The sequence below is a fragment of the Halichoeres trimaculatus genome, unplaced genomic scaffold (assembly GCF_033239565.1).
Source record: "Halichoeres trimaculatus isolate MK-OKI-2021-1 unplaced genomic scaffold, fHalTri1.1 fHalTri1_scaffold_2, whole genome shotgun sequence".
Classification (NCBI taxonomy): Eukaryota; Metazoa; Chordata; class Actinopteri; order Labriformes; family Labridae; genus Halichoeres; species Halichoeres trimaculatus.
In genome coordinates, this window is record NW_027437180.1 from 27,424,874 (window position 1) to 27,441,034 (window position 16,161).

The following is a 16,161-nucleotide window of genomic DNA, read 5'->3' on the forward strand; positions in this document are numbered from 1 at the left end:
CATTAAAAAGTTTCCTAGACACATTGTGGCTTTTACAGCCTTAGGAAACGATTTGCTTGGTACCAAAAATCTATTGGATGGCACATGAATCTATTGGTTTCTGCTTTTATTACATCTCAGGTTCCATCAGAGATCCATTGGGCAGCAGGGGAAGATGCTGAGTGCCCAAGTCATGCAGAGCACAGTCATTTGTCTGTGGGCCACAGGTACTTGGCCTCCTCTGCACCTGAGACTGGTGTGGAAATAACTGACTAGTTTGGTTGGATGGACACCCAAACCTCTTCTAGTCTCGATCAGACACTGTATTTGTTGCCAAATAAGAGCATTTACGAATTTAAATTATTTAGCATGGGGTACAGGAAATGTACATATGTATATTCAAAATATGACTGCAGCCTTTACCTTGGCTAAAAGAATATTTCTGAGGGTTTGGAAAAAACATTACTTCATAACTCTGTCAAACTGGATCCCTTTTGTTCGTGCATCATCGCACATTATCTGCGCCAAGTAAGAATAAAATCTGGTCTGGCTCTCAGTTGTAAACTTTTTTAAACACAAACAGTCATGATGATAAATCAAATAATGATGACGTTGGACATCAAGGCCAATTCAAAAAGATAGGGATGATAAGTGACTGTGATAAACTGTAAAACCTCAAGACTTGCAGGGTCTTAGCCTGGTTTTACAAAAGCATTAAATAGCGCATAAGCTTTGTATAAACTCTCTGACAGAGTAACAGTAAACAGCTACTGTAAAGCAGTACTTTTAACTATAACTCTGTTTTCCTCTTCCTGCAAATACTAAAGACATGACACTACTGATGATCCACTAGTTCAAACCATCTTGCGTGCCGGGGGTTCATTGCTACATTTACAAACATGATGAAATGGATCAGCAGCTAATACATCATTAAAAAGAGAGGGGGATCGAGGAAAAAATTCAAAACAATAACACATCTATCAATTTGACAAGGCTGTACACATATCCAAACGGTCTTGAAGCAATCAGGGAACACATCACGTTTTGATTCACACCAAAAATGATCTTGGGATACTGCAATGCAAATCAAGCTTTCATCCAGTCTAACCATAACTTTGATGCCAAAGGTTTAGATTCTTCCATAAAGACCTGTCATAGTTTGACTTTAACGCCTTGACGCAAACTGACTATCTGGCCTCAGAAATAAGAAATTTATTTTTCATGGCCCCTGCTGTTTCACGATGTTCTGGCTGTTGGGGGACTTTGAATCAAATGTTTGAAGGAAAGTACTATCAAATGTTCCTGTTAGTCATAGTTACTAACACACCAAATCCTGTTTTCAGATGGATGAGTTAAGCTCCATCACATCAAAAGATTTGTTTGGGTTTTTCCAGAATTTCCTTTTTCTTCCTCCATATGTTCAGTCTTGTCAAGAAGTGTTGCATTTGTGTGTGTCCACCTCAATAAAATCCTTCAGGGAGAACTGTGTTTTCTCTGCCAAGGTCACATTTAGTGCAAAATAACACAGAGGATAAGAAAATGAGGTGGGAACAATAAAGCAGCAACACCTACAGGTATTCCTCGCTTCAATTTTTTGGCTCTGCAAACCAGGCATTATCAAGATATTTGGACCAACACTAGAGTTGCTCTTGGACATGAAAAGCAGACATTTTTGATTCAAGGCTTAACACAAAGCATATGCAAAATCCCAACCTGCATTTGTAAAATCATCAGCTCTCACATTACTACATCCCCTAGTTTAAGAGTACAAATTTTTGGTATTAGAAATAAGGAAAAAAAGAAGCAGCAGAAATAAATACACACTGGTTATGTCCTTGGAATCTTATAAAAATGACAGACAGTAGGTGAAAATGTTCTCCTACGTCTTAATCGTGAACTGCTTCAAATAATTCACAATGGCTGCAGCTGAAAATTCAATTAGGAAACATGCTGTCAGCAAATGTCTAACTAAAAATATCCTGGAATGAGCTATCTCCCAGGTGGCAATGCTCCTTGTGGTCCCATAAAACACAGAATAGAACAATGTGGCTTAAGTGTAAATGTGCTTCAGGTCGTTTTCTAGAACTTTCTCTTTGGTCTCAAGCAAAATGGGAGGTTTTCTTCTTCAAGACCTGTAAGTGGTTATATTTACCCCAGCTGTACTACATGTGCTCTTCAATGGAAAGTTTAAAGTTTAAGACATTCAAAAGAATGTGACAAGAAAACACTTTTTCGTTTAACATAGCAGACAATGTCCTCAGTGGTAATACTCGTGTCAGGGACATCGACTGTTAGATGTGCACAAGCTTTTTAAGGCATATTACTGATTCTGCAATATAAAATTGTCCAAGCTCTAGAAATAAAGTTTTTATGCTGGTGCCAAACCACATTCTTATTGACTTATTTCTCCTCAAATTGAGCTTCTGTAGTACTGTATGACTCTTTATGATAGCGCTAATGTTAGTTAGTTAGCAGTTTGCTGCCAACATTTCAAATATAAGCTTAGATTGACTGCTGTCCATTTGATAAATTATTTTGTTCCTGAGTTACTATTTGAAAATTTAACATAAAGATGAAAAAACAGAATATGAGGTTCTTGCTGAGTGTGTCATCTGAACATTGACAAAGTCTATCAAAGGTCTTACCATATGAGACCTGTAAGTGAAAAATGTTAGCTAATTAGCTGTTGAATTTTTTCTTACCTTGAGAGATGGAAAGACACCCCCAGACTTCACCGCCAAGTGGCCTTTCAGTAGACGATCAATCAGAAGGCAGCGTAGATTAGTTGTGTTTCCTGGTTTTGGATAACATATTCAAACTTTGCACACCACAGCTATGCAACATTTTAAACTGAGGCTGTAAAACTACGGTGAACACAAAAAACAGACAGTTTCAACACTAATTTATGACACTTAAACTGCCACAACATAACCAACCTCCATGTGACACATCTGACTTTTTAACACAACTGTCTTTTTACTCTTACCGTGGTCTAATCTTGACATAAAAGGTATAGGATTTAACGCTGTGCTTAACCAAGCCGCTGCTTGTTGTTTACTCATACATTAATGTTGTACTTAACACATTGTAAGTACGACGATTGTGACCAATTGTAGACATATCGTTTCACACTGTTTACAGCTCGCTTTCAATAATTCAATTTTCAAAGGAAATTCGTTTTTACACTCTTTAATTTGCTTATAAATGTGCAAGTACATGTACAAGTGTTGTATTGTAGATGCTGACACTTAACCTTTTCATAGATATCATTAACCAGGTGAAGACTGTGTAACCACCTAAATGTTGACGCTTAATTTGACAGTTGTGACTCTTTCAGACACTCTTAAAAGTTCTACATTTAAACAGTAAGCAGAGGCTCTGTGCAGTGGCTTTGACCCATGACAGATGTTTTTGTACGGAGGATGGACTCAATTACTGTTGATGTAACTTTAGAGGCTCTGGTGAGCAGCTCTCTGTTTCTTTTGTGTAGTTTGATACTTCCCTAGGTGGGTAGACCTTTTCTTTCAAGAGGACAATAAAACAAAGCACATGGCACTGCCATCACAGAGACAAGATTAAGATACGTACAGCCAAACAGAATACTGGAGAGAAGGCTGAACCATCTAAATACCCCCCCACAAAATGCTTGAGAGCCTGATCTATTTAAGTTAGGCCTTTAAGTATTACATCCCTGTTTGATCTCCTAATTAAAATGCCCCAGACTAGATGGAGTGGAAACCCTTCCAGTACAGACGGTCCTTTTAAATGATTTCTCCAAAACCAATTTACTATCAAGCTGACATACCTCAGGGAAATAAGAGCAGAAACACAATTGTATTGATTAACTTCAATTTAAAAAACAAGGCTGTGTATAATTTAGAGCTCAAGTAAGAATAAATTGTTGCAGAAAAATTTTTGGGACATAACTGGCAAGTTTCATTTCAAATCCCTTTATTGAACATCTTCAAAGCATTTTCTTCCATTCAGCGCCATCCTGTTTCTCAACAGCATCATGGTCATCACTGCAGATGATTGCCAAGTAAACACTGAGCTATTTAAAGAAGCTCTGTTATTTTACTTGATTCCACTGTTGCTCATAGTTTGGGCTTTGCACACTCCCTTGCCTGCAACTTCAAAAGCTGCTCCCTTGTAGGTTGCAACACACTGGTCGTCTGTGCGTAGGTCAGGCTGGACCTGCTCCCACACCTTCTTTTTGGGGTTCAGTTCTTTGTCAGGTTCACCTGGGGTAGAAAAGTCAGTTTGAAGCATTAGAAATTCATCCTGGTCTGTGCCAGTTCACCACGTATGCAAGTTTTACAGCATTTATGGATCCATATCTGGTCTTTTATTAACTTGAAAAATATGTCAGGTCCTTTCATAACCTACAGAAAGTTTAGTATGTTCATACTGTAAGACATTGAAGCATTACTTAAACTTTCCTTTCCTTCCTATAGATTTGTCTTATTAAGGCCCAAACAAATCATAATTAAATGACTCGCAGTTTTAAACATGATTTATCAGGCCAATTCTCGTTTTATTCCTCCCACTTGAGTTGTGAGAAGTTTCACTTACTTTTGTGTTCTATTAGAGCATTGGCTTTATGACACTGACATTTGTTCTGTGCTGTAATTTAAAACATCTCCGCTGAAATTCTCAGAATCAAAATGTGCATCCAGGGAAAACAATTAAATGAGGCTCTCATTTCATGATGCCTTTGTTTTTGATGTTACTTGGCATAAATGAAAAATCCTAGCTTGCACTGTCTGGCTTCTGTCCGGTGTCAACTTTTTCCTCTCAGTACAACCCTCCGAGGGAATGAGGACACAAATGTGTTTCATTTCCCAAAGCTGCCATTTCTGCCGTTTTACAACCCAAGAGTGGCAACAGTCTTTTTTGATCAGAAGCGTGAAGGAGGTTTTGATGAGCAACTTGCACACATTCTTAAGTTCAAGCAGAAGTACTGGTCCCAATTAGTTGAGGAAATGTGGGCAATTACAACCATGTACTCACACCAGCAGTGTATTGGCTGAAATTGAATCTGCACAGTGATACTTCAGGGAGAAAAAAAGGGGGAAACATGGAAAAACTTTTTTCACCTCTTATTTTCCATTTTATGTGACCAAAAAACACAGCCTCAGCTCTACTGTACACCACAACAAAAAATATCAAACAATCCCATCTTTGGTCTATCCTCTGTTTCTTCTGTTCTCATAAGAAATATTCTTTTCACAAGATGGTTTCATTCTTTTTAATGTAGCAACCATAAAAATAATTCTGGCCTAAGAGATCCCTCATGAATCAGGCAGCTTTCAGGAGTGTCTGGGACATGTGGACACCAGGGATGAAAAGCCACAGCTGATGCAGCTGGGATGTGGGTAATTGGACTGCAGTTCCACCTTCATCATAACCTCCCTTGTTCTTTTTCTCACGGGGAACTCCCCGCTTTGTTATTGTTCCTGAAGAATACAGGAATAACAAGATAAATCATGTTCTCAGCACCAATATTTAGTGTTGAACACTTTATCATACATTTAACTTATAGAGCTAAGACCTAAAATTACAACCACACTGGCTTGTGGATGGCTGTCACTGATTTTAGGACACATTTGGTATAGGTTCTGTGGTGAATCATTCACAGTTGGAAATTTAGTACAGTCAATATGATATAATCAACTAATGTAAAATATGTTTCTTATACTCTTTGTTTCCATACATCCACGTCAAATGAGCTTAGCAGACAGTTTGGACACTTAAAGGGGCTGTGAGGAGTTTCAATGTAATTTTGGAAAAAGTCTCCCTTCTAGATATATGCCTGACTGTAATCCACGCTTAAAAATAAGATTATCAGCACCAATATTACAAGTTACAGATTATTTTAAAATGCTAATTTTTAGCTTCCCGATCAAGTCAACCAGGACCGGATCGATTTACGACACATCTAGGTCTCTATGAGGTTTAGTAGTGAGAAGTGAGATCCGTGTTTTTTGCTCTTCTGAAAATGATTTCTGTAATTAATTTTGTAGTGATGGTGGACACTGGAGCTTAACTATCAGACAGAAAAAGGACAGAAGAGCAGAAGAAAGCTAAAGGAGAGAGTGATACAGCCTGAGCTGAAGGCTAGCACAGGGGCTAAACTGTGTGTGATAACGTTCATTCCAACCCACATGCAGAAGTTATTCAGTGGTCTGTTTAAACTTAAGAGTCTATCAATAAAATGAAGCATGAGGTTACATTAGCTCTGCTTGGTAGATGACTGGCAGGACATAGCTAACCAGAATTCACTGATGTTACACATTACAAACATGTCTCTGTTTCCTGAGACAGAGGCATGCTGTTAAATATAGGCAGGATTTTTTTTCCAGTGAATTTCATTAAGGTACAAACACACAGCAAGTGTCATGATGTCATTATTTGTTATGCCTGTAATGTTAAAGCCTCCTCCTAAAGATAGATGTCTTCTTGAGTGGCTGGATATTTGTACCTGGGAAGCCTTGGAAAGTCACTCTGTCCCCAGGAACGGATCCACTTGGAGGGTCCAGGATTTCCACCTTGTCAGGTGAGCTGGCACACATGACCATAGCCTGGGAAACCACTCCTCTCATCTTGGCTGGCTTCAGGTTACACATAAGGACTGCCATGCGGTTTTGCATCTGAATGAGTGACAGAAGATTTAATCCATATTTTTCCCATATACACAAGGCGAAAAGGAAGAAAAACATTTCACTTAAAGAGCGAAAACACCATAGGGGAAGACACAGAACGTCAGACTTTAGTTTCCTGCCAATTCCAATAAATCAATTTCAAAAGACTGAGTCCAGCGTTTTAGGTTTGTTTGCCCCATTTCAAACACCGGAGAGAGCAAACAGAAAAGTTGAGCCTTGAAACCTCTGTGGTTTACCAAAATTTAAAAAAGAAGACCAAAAGCAGTTTCTGCCAGAAGCAGAAGAGAAGAGCAATCCAGGATTTTATGAGATGATGTATACCAGACGTTTTTATACACATCCTTTAAGAAATTGCGACATAAATCCAGAATCCTTGTTACTTGGACAGGGATGAGATGGTAGTTTCATCTTTCATCCCCTGGCAGTTTTTGGCAACTCAGGGTTAGCATGTTAATGTTCTGTAACAGTATTTACATAGCAAACTGTCTGACCAGAGCAATATTTTACATGCAATGCAGACAGTTGTCTTAACAGTTATTTTCTGATTAGCTTGTCTCAGACTTAGATATCTGCATGGTGCTTATTATTTATCCAGGCATGACAGAAACTCAAGAATACTGCTATGAAACTCTTAATGCATTTCCCCTGATATTTCACTCCTGGTTGTTTGACACAATGGCTTCAAAACAACAGTTAACAACAGGTTATTATGAGTTTCTGCATTAAATGCCTCTGTGAATGATAGACTGACACAAAAGGAGGCTTTCCTAGCTGCAGCCAGAGAGCACTTCAGAACATGAAAAGCTGCTACTGCAACAGTGCAAACCCTTTTTAAGAGGCTGATGTAAAAAAAAACGACTTAACAAAAAGCAAAACAAAACAAAAATAAAATATTTTTTCTTAAGTTTTATAATTTCATCTTTTTTGTTTTTGGAAAACACCTGATAAAGTATTTGTTATACAATTACAACAACCAAATGGTTTCGTTTAAATAAAATAGAGTGTCAAATAATTAAATCCTGAGGTGTTAGTGCAGGGGCTCCTGGGTCAAAAACATTATGAACAAGTTAAATACAGACAATTATTGACAACCATAAGAAAACAGATAAAAAAAATACAATTTTCCTCTAATAAGATTAAATTCTGTACAAAAACTAGATTACCCTGAGAACAATTTATAAATAAATACTAGATTAACACAAATATATTTTCAGCATTATAGTTTATACTCAGGACCTTTAGTGCAGCGTTTACTCAACAAATCACTGTAAGTGGACTAATAAATCTAATATATGAGCTGTGAGCCTTTATATACTGACCTATACACATCTGCTTCTGAATTAAAATAAACTCTCTAATTAAGTCTCTTAACTGGGAAATGAAACGGAACTTTATAATGAAGTTAACTAATAAAGTGTCATTCTTTGGTAGACCCGCCTAAATAAAAAATTTGACTGCTTTGGCTGAGTGTCATACTGTCAACCACTAACAGTGTGTATGAGTCATACTGTACCTGGTCCAAAGGTATGTGCTTCACCAGCCCACTGACCACCGTTCTTGGAGAAGCCTCTCCCACATCGACCTGCTCCACATACAAACTGTCTGCATCAGGATGCTTCTCTGCTGTAATTATACGTCCAATACGCAGGTCCAGACGAGACACATCCACCTTGGCCTCTTCCTGGCTTGGAGCTGCCTGCTTCTTCTCTGCTTTCTCCCCTCCTGGAATTGAAAAAACACACGATTGATATTGAAATTTAATACCAGATCAGTATTCCTCTGCCCTAAATTTGTGCCATTAAATGAAAATCTGAAATAATACTTAAGTTGGGTGTTGGAAGTGAGGCTGAGTGTATCGTCAGCACAGATATTCAGACAGTAGCTGTTCATCGTGTGTTAACGGGCGGTTTGCTGAAAAGGGGCATCTGTGAGAGTTTTCATGCTTTTATGCTAAATGTGCATGACATTATGGGAAATGTTTGTTTAAAAGGCATCAAGATGTTTCAGCCAACTGGTATCTCTCCAAGGGAAATTATAAAAAACAAATCATACTTGAAACGATGCTGGGCATCTGTCTGGAATCTGATTTAATTTCCTCTCATAAATGAAAACAAAGCTCACAAATGACAGGCCCTGGGGTTGCAAGCAGGCCAGCAGCATGCTTTTCAAGTGAACCATGAGTAAATAGTGTTAAGAAAAAGACCATTCCTTTTCACTCCTTCCTAGAAATGTCGAAAACACCTTGACTAAATGACAATACCAGTGCCCACTTTTGGCTGTAGGTGCCTCATGATCGAGTGACATAGCAAAACAGCAGATGCTTCCTCCCAAGGGACAGAGTACCTTTCCCTGGCCTGGTTAGCTTACACACATTCACTCCAGTGATCAAATGATCACAGTCTTTAATCATTCCTCTGGGCCCACACAAGCTCCAAAGAATATGAATTCCAACCCTTGCCTTTGATATTCAACATGACTCCTGCGTGCTCGGCTGTGATGACAGCACAGCGACGTAATGCTACAGGACTACACATGGGTTTGCACAATAACAAGTGATGACTGTTGGCTGAGGTGAGAACACAGCTACTTTACAGCCTTTAATAGCAGGCAATAGAAGAAGCATCTCTCATTAACGTCCTAACATCTGGGTCTAAAAAAGTGCATTTGAACTGGTGAATTTGTCATGCTCTTTTTTTCCCTCTTTTTAAACAATAATCCCACCAACACATGGAGAGCTAATCATTCCCAATCAATGTCTGAAAGTTTTCCTGATCAGTCCACAAAGTTTTACTGAAACAAAACCAAAAAATTGTCTGATTAGCAGTAAATACATTGACAGGAAATTTCTTTGTTTCTTTTTTTCTTAGGTTGTTTATTCAGGCATTTTTTAAATAAGACAAATGAAGAAAGACATGAATAGTGGGAAATTACCAGTGGATGTTGACTTGCAGTAGGAGTTGAGCCACTGACTGACCAGTGCTTGATGACAGGGATTTTTCTTACATTATTTTTTAATTTATCACAAGTACAGGACCGATCATTGCACTTTAAAAGTGATGGGCAAGCCAACCAGCTTGCTTACACCAAATGAAAGATGAAATTAAATGAACACAAATCAGTCTTAGCTCTTATTCAGCCACATAAGATTTAGTACTGTATGGTAAAAATAAACAAAAAAAACAAATAATGCTTGGGTCTGTTGAATTTCAAGAACAGAGGGCTGTATTTGAGCATGTTGATAAAAAAAGTGATTTTAACATAAATGTATAATATGAGTATGCATTAACAAATAATGTTGTTTTATGAAGCCTAACTGTGCGATTACTTTTGTTTCCTGGCCATGAAAATAGAAAACATGACATATGTTCCCATATTATATACATACACAGGATTGTTTCCTTGACAGTTTTGTTATGTTTAAAAACTTAAAAGATATATCAAAAAAAACATACAGGGTGCTCCTGTCTTAACCCTCTGCTGTTACCTTTTTTCTCCTGCTTCTTCTTCTTACTATCATCTTTGGGAGGGGGGCTCTGGACGCCTGCAGCTGGGGTGGCAGAGGGTGAAGGTCCAGAGGGTTTGGGAGGAGTGGGCTTAGAGACACACTCTACCGTAGTGCCAGCTGATGGCATCGGCACCTCAAGCACTACAGGGCAGACACATGAGGCAGAGGGGTAAAGAAGAAATAAAACTGAGTGTAAGTATTTAAATATATCAGCTACTACAGCATAGACAACCAGATATTAACCACTGTTCATTAGATAACTGTTATAATGCAGTTTTCCCCCAGTTTTAGGTATGAATACACAAAAACACAGCAGCACAGCCGTGAAGAAAATCTGTTGAGCATTCAATAAATTATGTACGCTGTTTTTCAGTTGTTCTTTTTCACGCATGAGCTTCATTTGCACACCCAGGGGGAGGGCTGCTCTCCTGATGCAAACAGTTTAGAAGGGAAAATGACACAGTTGCCAAGAAGATGGAAATGAGGTAGTGGAGCCATAAAAGCAGGGAACAATGTCCTGCAATAGCTCTCCAGGAAAAAGTAACCCCTCATTTTAGGCGCCTGATGTTTGAATTCCAACAAAATCCAGTGTCTGTGTCTGACAAACATCGGTCTGCAGGCACACCACCGTCACCATAATGCTTTTAATTACCTTAATTCTATGGTTGGACCTGAGATCTGGATCTCACCGGTTTACCTTGGAATTATGGGCAATAAGCTCTTAAACTCTTGACATGCCCCTTGAGTTTACTCTTGAGGTTTTTAACATGTCACATGGTGCATGGTGCCTAAAGTGAGCTTCTACGGTTGCACAGTTCTGAGAAATTAAATTATTGTGATTCACAGTTTGTGTGTGTACCTTCAGGAATTCTAGGATCTTATCTAAAAGTTTCAATAACTGCTGCACTGATTGATAGTTATGGTACAATAGATGGGTGATGTTGGTTCCTCATGTTTCCTGAGGTCTTGAGCTTCTTGTAAAACTCTAGTTTGTTTTCTTTCGTGCAAAAGCTACCAACTGACTTAAGTGAAGCATTTAGTTGCTAACATGACCGTTTTTATTTACCAACAGGCAGTAAGCATTACAGAGCCAAGAAAGGAGGAGAGCAGATAAAAACTGACTTGTTCTGTTGTATGTCTCAATGCTTCCAAATGAGTTATGTTGTTAAATGTCTGCTGGATGTCGAAGCAGACAAACATTTAGCCATTAAACTTTAAGAGGTGATAAAATTTCGAGCAGTGCTGTATTCTTAATTCTGCTTTATGTTCTTTGACTTTAAACAATGCTTGTCTACACAAAACAATTCAAAAAGCTATCTATAAGTGCAAAAATTTTTTTTTTTTTGCACAGCACTACCAAAGTTATGCTCTAATGTTTGTTTCTCTCTTCTCATGAACAAATCACAAAAGCTCGCGGAGGTTCCTTTGAAAATTGTTCAGATTTATCTTTGTTTTGATTGAGCTATTTCGTGCCACCTTAAAGCCATTGAAAGAAACCCCCCAAAAATAAACATCACAATTAGATATGATGTGTGGAAAAACATCGTCTCTGGTGCATTGGAACACATTCTTTTAGCGTTCCAAAACCAACATATTGAGTTATTCTAAATAAAGTTAAATAGTTGATTTCTTCCAGCTCTGTCTCGATACAGCGTCGCTCTTGAAAACATTAAGTGTGTGTTAATGATCTGAGCTGTTTGTCCTTGGATGTCAGCCTATGTCAGACGTACAATAGATGACAGACATGTTGCTCTCATAGCTCTTATGGGGGTTCTTTGAGTTCTTATAATAAAAACAGATCTGGTTATAGCAGGCTGAGGCAAAAAACACTGGAGATGTTATCAGCGATTGAGCAAACCAAACAATGCTGTAATGAGCAACAACTGACATCAAATGCTCCTAAATAAGGCCCACATAGCTGTTTCTAAAACTAGATAGAAAAGGATAACAACATCAAGGGTTTTCTCAAGACAAACAAACATACATACGAATTTCAATGGAAGTCTTTGCTGAGAACAAAACTCAACATACCTCCCCTCCTCTTCTCTTTTTCCAGCAGCTGTTTTTTTAGCTCCTCAATGTCATTCTTCAACTTGGCATTCTCCACCATCAGTTTCTTTTCTTCTCTGACGCTAGCCTGGACCACTGCAGCGAAGCAAATTCCTGTTACCTTTCAGCACTGGAGTAAAATTTCACCAAGCCACAGGATATTCAAATATCTGCTTTTGAGCTAATACAAATTTACCACCAGCTAAAAATAAATACTGATCACTGGATTCAAAACATTTTTTTAGAGGCGAGAAAAAGAGTTTTAGAATTAATCCATCTTCCAAAATTGAAGAGTGGTTTTACAGAATGGTGGTCATCAAAGCTATAGGATATAAGAGGTAATTCACCATTTAACGCATCAAACAAACAACATAGAAAAACTATCTTTAACCTGTAATTTTTGTAAAATCCTTTAACATTGTCAGAAATCTGTGAATTCAGGTTTCATGAAATGTTCTTAAAATGTAATCATTCCTCTTACAAGACTGAATCATACACAGATAGTTATGAGTACCACTTAAAAAGTGATGATGAGTTCATTATAAAGAAAATCTAAAACAACTGAGCACAGAATTAATGCTTTTTTAAACAGCATTTCAGTCTATGTCGACAAATCTGGAAGCACATCTTTCTTATATTTGAAAGTGTCCTATAAAACTTAAAAAGCACATTAAGCTTTGTGTGTCGTACTGGCTTTCTCCTTCAGCAGCAGGACTTGTTGTTTCAGGTACTCGATGATCTGGTCAGCCTCAGCTGCTCGCTGCTCCAGCCTCAACAAAGGATTGTGGCCTGACATCTTGAACACAGATCGGGCTAAAAACCTAAAGGACACAAAACAAAAGATGTTCAGCACCACAAAATGCAACATATTCAGGCTGTGGAAAATATTCCCTCAAACACCAGGAATCTGCTGATCGCAAATTCCAAAATATTTGGGGTATTTATAGAAACAGTTTATTTATCTTTGTTGCATGCATTTAGCAATCACTTATAGTAATACTCAACACATCAACCTTATTATCCGGTACTTGAAGTTTACTAAATTGACAAACAAAACATTTCCACACAATCCATAAATGTTTGAGGGGTTATTCTGCAGGACAGCTTCAAAATGATTAAACACGGCTTTTCCAAGGGAACAAACAATTTGTACTTCTTAATTAGTGAATACTGTATTCCTGGAGTGAAACTAAACCACTTTGCAGGCCTTACTGAAATGCTTTAAGAAAGAATCATAATCTGACGTGTTTCATAATATGCAACCCCTGGGGCTCTAAACTATGTGCAAATTGGATTTTCACGACTTCTTTACACAGGCAGGTTGGCTTTAGTGACAAAATACAATCTTGGCGCATGAGTCATGTTTAGACACAATCACACGAAAATGTGTTACTTACATGGAAAAAATGACACAACAAATCAGCAAGCCTTGCAGTGTTTCAGTGTTTAGAAACCTCATAATGGCCTTGACACAATCCAGGGTACTTAGGGCCAAAAGTCTTGGGCAAATTCTTATCTGCCTTTTGTAGTATTAACTCATGAGAAGTCAAATAAGACAGATTAGGCAGATACTTTGTTCTTTAATCCATTATTAGCATGAACATTCAATGTGTTCAGCTTGGAGCTCGAGTTCAAAAAGGGCTGCACCTCTAAAGCCACTCAAAATAAGCCCAAAATTAGAATCCAGTCTGAGTTGGGGCTAATTTTGTGTTATCATGTTTAGCTGGTCAAATTACCTCTTGAGGAAAAGAGGAAAGAAGGATTTTTACAAGGCTCAGGCATGGAGAAGAAAACTTCTTACACATATTACAAGGAGGCGCTGGAAAACAACAGCTGGCTCGAGATGAAAACAAAATGTTGGGGGACAAGGAAATTAGAAACACAAAAGAGCTGGAGTTGATAAAATCAAGGATCAAAGCATTGTTTTTGGAGAAACTGAATTGATTTAAACAGGACCAGTGGTGGAGTAATAGCAAGAGCCACAAAAAGGCTGATCTCATTGGGATAAGCTCTTGAAATAGATCCTGGGGCCAGGGCAGTGCAAAGACACAAAGAAGCAGTTTCAGTTTTTTTTTATTCAGATGGAAAAGGCTAAATGTGTGAACATAGTGACGTGATTCACCAGCTTTCAGAAAGCTGTGTTCACCTGTCTTCACTGCGTGGAAATAAAACTAGTACAATGCTTGAAGAGGCGATAACTGATGCTAATGAAGGCATCGGACTGCTTTCAGTTTTATCAACAACCAAAATAGTCATGGCTGATCTGCTTGCTCATTCTGGTTTAAAAGGCCATTCAAACTTTATATCTAGATCCACTTTCAAATCAAAATATTAAAGATAACATTGCATGTCTATACACCGATGGTTTGAATAAAGTCTGTAATTCTGTTAAATTTAATCACCAGACTTCTCTGGTGTGGTGAGAGCCACCAGAATACAAGTGTTTCTTCTTTCCACGCTTCGTTTTCACAATAAAAATACATTCCAGGAGGGAAAATCCCTACCTGTCTGCCAATCAGACCATTGTAACTGAAAAAAAAGATAGCAGTATGCCAGCACCACCTGAAGGCACAAAAAGGATCTACACAGCTTTAGTTAAAAAAAAAGATCTGAAGTGTAGCCTCCAGTATCAGCTGGACTCAATATCAGAAATCAGGAATCACATTGGCTCTTCAATCCATCTTTGCATTATAAAACTTTTTTGCTATTTCTTTCTTGCAAACATGTCAGTGCTTTTAAATGGATCAAATTTTGTTGTCATGTCTGATTTTAAATATGTCTGGTAAGCATGCCTGATCCAAATAGAGCAGCATTTTCTCCCATGAGTGCTGAGCCCAAATTAACAATTATGGAAGTCACAAAAGAATAAATCTTAAATCTTCAGAGGTGACCTACTAATCCCTTTCTCTTCATTATCTTTTAGGCAAATTAAACCAATGATCTCTAACCTATATGATAAGTAATGTAACTACACTAAAGCATCTTATGTCACTTTAATGTGAAGGAACCAGCTCATGTAGCTTCAGTTATAACTCTCTAATCACAGAATATTTTTACATTAGCAAAGAAATAAACTGTAGTTTGACTGAAATCGAATTGATATAGAATTTCTGATGATAAAATCAATAAGAAATTAACTATTGAGGAAATAAGATAATTAAAACTCGCAAATTATCCAAATAATCAATGTCTAGTACGTGCAACAACTTACAAATGATTTGATTTTGGGATTTAAAAAATAAAATCTAATTTATGATTAAATATTTGATGATCAATCCAAAATACCATTTCTGTCACAGAGGAGAAAATGTCTGCAGCATATGTGCCACTTAGCAAGATATACAACACAGAGCAAATCAAAGTCAGTTAGTCAAACAATAATCGTAACACGCATTTTAAGCGCTTTGTGGGTTTTAAAAATAAAAGTAGCTGTATGATAACCTTCTCAGCAATGTGTGCTGGACATAAGTTAATGTTTTGAGTTTATAAGTCGGCTATTAGCCGGTCTGTCAAAAATAAAACTGGTTTCTTGAGCTGAAATCGAATCAACTTCACTCAAAGCTAACTACAAGCTCTCACAGTTACGCTGCTAACTATTATACTGTTCAGATTATCGTGAGTTTTTATTCGTCGTTTGAAGTCTTAAGATACATACCAAAAGGACTAGGAACTTACATGGACTCTGCTGCAACCCCAACACGTTTCAGGCAGGGGGGCTTGACAGCTGGCTAGCTCAATCAGCTAGCTAACAAACAGGCAGCGAGCAGGTAACCCCCGAGAAGCCGATTTAGGTCCCCGCGGCTAAATCTCTGTAGCATGTGGATGCGGCACAGTGTTTTAGATTTGCGTTGACCTATGCTTTGTAGATCGGATGCTTCCGCGCCATGCTAGGGGGCTACAGTTGGTGCCTGTGCGAATGTGTTTAGATGCAACATAAAATCTAGTGAATCAAGACAACAAATTGAA

General features: G+C 38.0%; 1 protein-coding gene across 2 annotated transcripts; it reads right to left on the bottom strand.

The window, feature by feature from the left end:
• Positions 1 to 3,913: 3,913 nt before the first annotated feature.
• Positions 3,914 to 15,969, bottom strand: aimp1a (aminoacyl tRNA synthetase complex interacting multifunctional protein 1a). Of its 2 annotated transcripts, none has more exons than XM_074692859.1 (7): positions 15,871 to 15,969; positions 12,886 to 13,016; positions 12,178 to 12,291; positions 10,126 to 10,287; positions 8,155 to 8,363; positions 6,461 to 6,629; positions 3,914 to 4,220 (listed from the first exon to the last, which is right to left on the bottom strand). In XM_074692859.1, coding segments are annotated over exons 1-7 (954 nt in total). In that variant the 5' UTR covers positions 15,873 to 15,969; the 3' UTR covers positions 3,914 to 4,053. The 2 variants fall into 2 exon arrangements, with proteins under 2 accessions (XP_074548960.1, XP_074548967.1); XM_074692866.1 differs by having other exon boundaries at positions 15,851 to 15,946.
• Positions 15,970 to 16,161: the final 192 nt, after the last annotated feature.

Bases quoted from the DNA above. Each gene is read 5' to 3' on its own strand.
- aimp1a (XM_074692859.1), bottom strand. The intron at 10,288-12,177 runs GTATGTTGAGTT...TCTGCCCTGTAG, and splicing joins AAAAGAGAAGAGGAGGGGAG to TGCTTGAGGTGCCGATGCCA. The intron at 4,221-6,460 runs GTACAAATATCC...TTTCTACCCCAG, and splicing joins GACTTTCCAAGGCTTCCCAG to GTGAACCTGACAAAGAACTG.